At 32.1% G+C, this 2920-nt stretch overlaps 1 protein-coding gene across 1 annotated transcript; it reads right to left on the reverse strand.

Moving 5' to 3' along the window:
• Positions 1 to 1027: 1027 nt before the first annotated feature.
• Positions 1028 to 2624, reverse strand: LOC131072084 (putative anthocyanidin reductase). The gene is made up of 5 exons (XM_058008126.2): positions 2414 to 2624; positions 2162 to 2328; positions 1699 to 2068; positions 1400 to 1613; positions 1028 to 1306 (listed from the first exon to the last, which is right to left on the reverse strand). Exons 1-5 carry the CDS (start codon positions 2541 to 2543, stop codon positions 1153 to 1155), a joined length of 1035 nt encoding a protein of 344 aa, XP_057864109.1. The 5' UTR covers positions 2544 to 2624; the 3' UTR covers positions 1028 to 1152.
• Positions 2625 to 2920: the final 296 nt, after the last annotated feature.

The raw sequence follows: 2920 nt of genomic DNA on the forward strand, positions 1-2920 counted from the left end.
CTTATTCGAGATTTATTGAAATTTATGGGGCTTAAACTCCTTTCATCATGGCATGTTTGGATGAATTCTCCCTTCTCATCCATGTATGTTTGGGTCATTTATTTCTCATAAAGTTATTTGTAATAGGTTAATCTATTTGTCCTATCATAAATAGAAATTTATAGTGTCTTAGGATTGACCACATGAAGAGAATAGATGGAATATATTTTTTATGGAATGGAAAATTTAATTTTGTAATTACTTGTTTTGTTTGTTTTTTTAATTTAATATGATGAAAAAATTTCTTAATATTTTTAATAAATGTCATCAATAAATGATTATCAAAAAGGAAGAAAATTTACTTTTCAAACATTTTTACCTTGACCATTCTCTATTTTGTTAGATTTACATAAAATTAGTTTACTAAGATTTAGAAATCACATAAAGAGATAAATAGATAATATGTTATCACATGAAAAGAAATTAACAATATAGTAAGATGTGAGTTTCAAAGTATAAATGAAAGTACAAGTAAGATGTCCCCTAATTTTTCCCTAATGAAGGAAAATCAAAATTTCTCATAGATAAAATTGGATTTACATAACAAAATGTAATATATGGAATGAAAAAGAATATATAAGGGATGATAAGTGTCCTAAATAGTTCTCCCAGTGATCACAATGATCAAGTATAGGTTCTCTAAGTAATCATGTTAAGCATGAAAAATCTAAATATAGTAATTATGTGTAAGCATAAGATCATAAGTTGTAACCATGCATTCAAGATATTTGTGGTTTATAGATGGTTGTAGTTGTGGTCAAAGACATTGCAACAAAAGAATCATAAACTCATTGAGTGTTTAGCTCTTCTATTAGCACAATAACTAAACCTATTTGTGATTCCAATTATATGTCATAGAGACTTGAGACCTTAGTTTGCCTTTCTATTTTAGAATCTCATTTCTAACATATCAAATGATTTAAAAGTGGTTTTCAAATTCTCATCAATTTTAATTTTCAAGATTATTGTCTTGCACAAAACTCCTTACTGTCTAAATTAATATATATTTTACTTTTTCAAATGATTTCAACAACACAACAATGAACTTGTTTTCCTTTTACAACAGTTCATTAAACAAGTACTATGATTTGCAGCTTCAATCTACATGTTAGATTAAAACTGCAATAGTCCATTCTTTATGACACATTCTATTGTCTCATCAAAAGCCTCTCGTAATTGATACTTGTAAGAGAAACCCATATCCAACAATTTTTTTGATGAAGCCGGCAAATATATATGATGCGCACCATCCTCATCATCATCCAACCTATACCAAACACAATTAAAAGTTTAGAAACATTCTTGTAATTAAATATTTTCTAAGATAACCTCAAAATTGAAATGAAAATTGTTTGCTTACTTGATAGAGTTCCTCAATTGTGCATAATGTTTAGAAAGGAAATCTTTGAGACACTTGAGACTCAGAGACTCAGATGCACAAACATAGCGATTTTGAGCATCAGTATGTTCCATCAAGAATATGTGAGCATTGCACGTATCATCTATATGAACAATTGGTATAGATCCCAGCATGAATTCCGAAAACTTGAGTGCTTCATAATATCCATTATTTCCTAATAAAATGAGGTCACATTAGAACTATACAGAATTGTGAATACATGATACAAAAATTATCAATAAACACACAAATATTTATACCTCCAATCAGGGCTAATAATGTTTGAGCAGATGAAACAGCAGGAGCAGTTGTAAACCAAGGCCCAATCACCAAACTTGGTAGGATGGTCACAACCTCAATGTTATTATTAAGGCCATATTTAAGGGCCTCTTGTTCTGCTAGTGTCTTAGCTATCATATACCAAGCTACCTTATTTGTCTGAGATTTAAGGAAATTTATGGGGCTCCAACACGTTTCATCAAGGCATATCTCAGTGAATTCTCCCTTGTCATTCATTGGAGAAGAAGCTGCAATTGATGAAGTAAAAATTACACGTTTAACAGATTCAGCTCTTACGCAGGCTTTCATAAGATTATGTACCCCATTTACAGCAGTTACAATAAAATCATCCTGTAAAACAACATCCATTCCAGAAAGTTTTAGAAAAAGCTTTCAGTGATCATGAGATGATTTAAGAGCGGATAACTGATTTCATTTGCTTACCGGATTAGGTTTTGTAAAATCCATGGGACTTGCCACATGAAAAACTCCATGACAACCCTCCACTACAGAATCAAAACTGCCCTCTAAACACAAATCAGCTTTAAAGAGCTTAAGCCTTTCTTCTGCCCCGACCAGCTTCAATAAAGGCCCAGATTTTGTTTCGTCGCCTGCATATCATCAACCCATATACAACTAGGACGCTTTAATAGACAACTCTTTTACTATATTGTTCTCTTAAAAATTATCATGTACCTGGGTCTCTAAGAGTGGCGCTGACGGTGTAGCCTCTTTCTAGCAGATTTTTGACTAACCAAGATCCGATGTATCCCGCTGCTCCAGTCACACACACTTGTTTCACACTCCTGTTAATTTCGTCTGCCATTGAATTCCTGCTTCAGAAAAATTACCTTCGGAGGAAGAGGTCGAAATAGTGGGTGTTTAAGCATGCCCGGCTCGTCTACTTATTGCCACCACACAAATCTCTGTCTTCCGTAAACAGATATTTCTCTATTGAGATATTAATTACACTTATGGTCATAATTGAGATATATTTGTTTTTAAGGTGCATTAAAAAATATAATGTGAGATTTCTAACAAGGGATGCAATGTGAAGTTCTTTCCATAGTGTTAGAATATGCATTTAGAGTTAGGATTAGGTGGGATTAATAGTGTTGGAATATGTATCTAGAGTTAGTATTAAATGTGATCTAGAATTAGGATTAGGTGGGATTAATAGTATTAGAATATGTATCTAGAGTT

This window comes from Cryptomeria japonica, chromosome 3 (genome assembly GCF_030272615.1).
Source record: "Cryptomeria japonica chromosome 3, Sugi_1.0, whole genome shotgun sequence".
In the NCBI taxonomy this organism is placed as follows: Eukaryota; Viridiplantae; Streptophyta; class Pinopsida; order Cupressales; family Cupressaceae; genus Cryptomeria; species Cryptomeria japonica.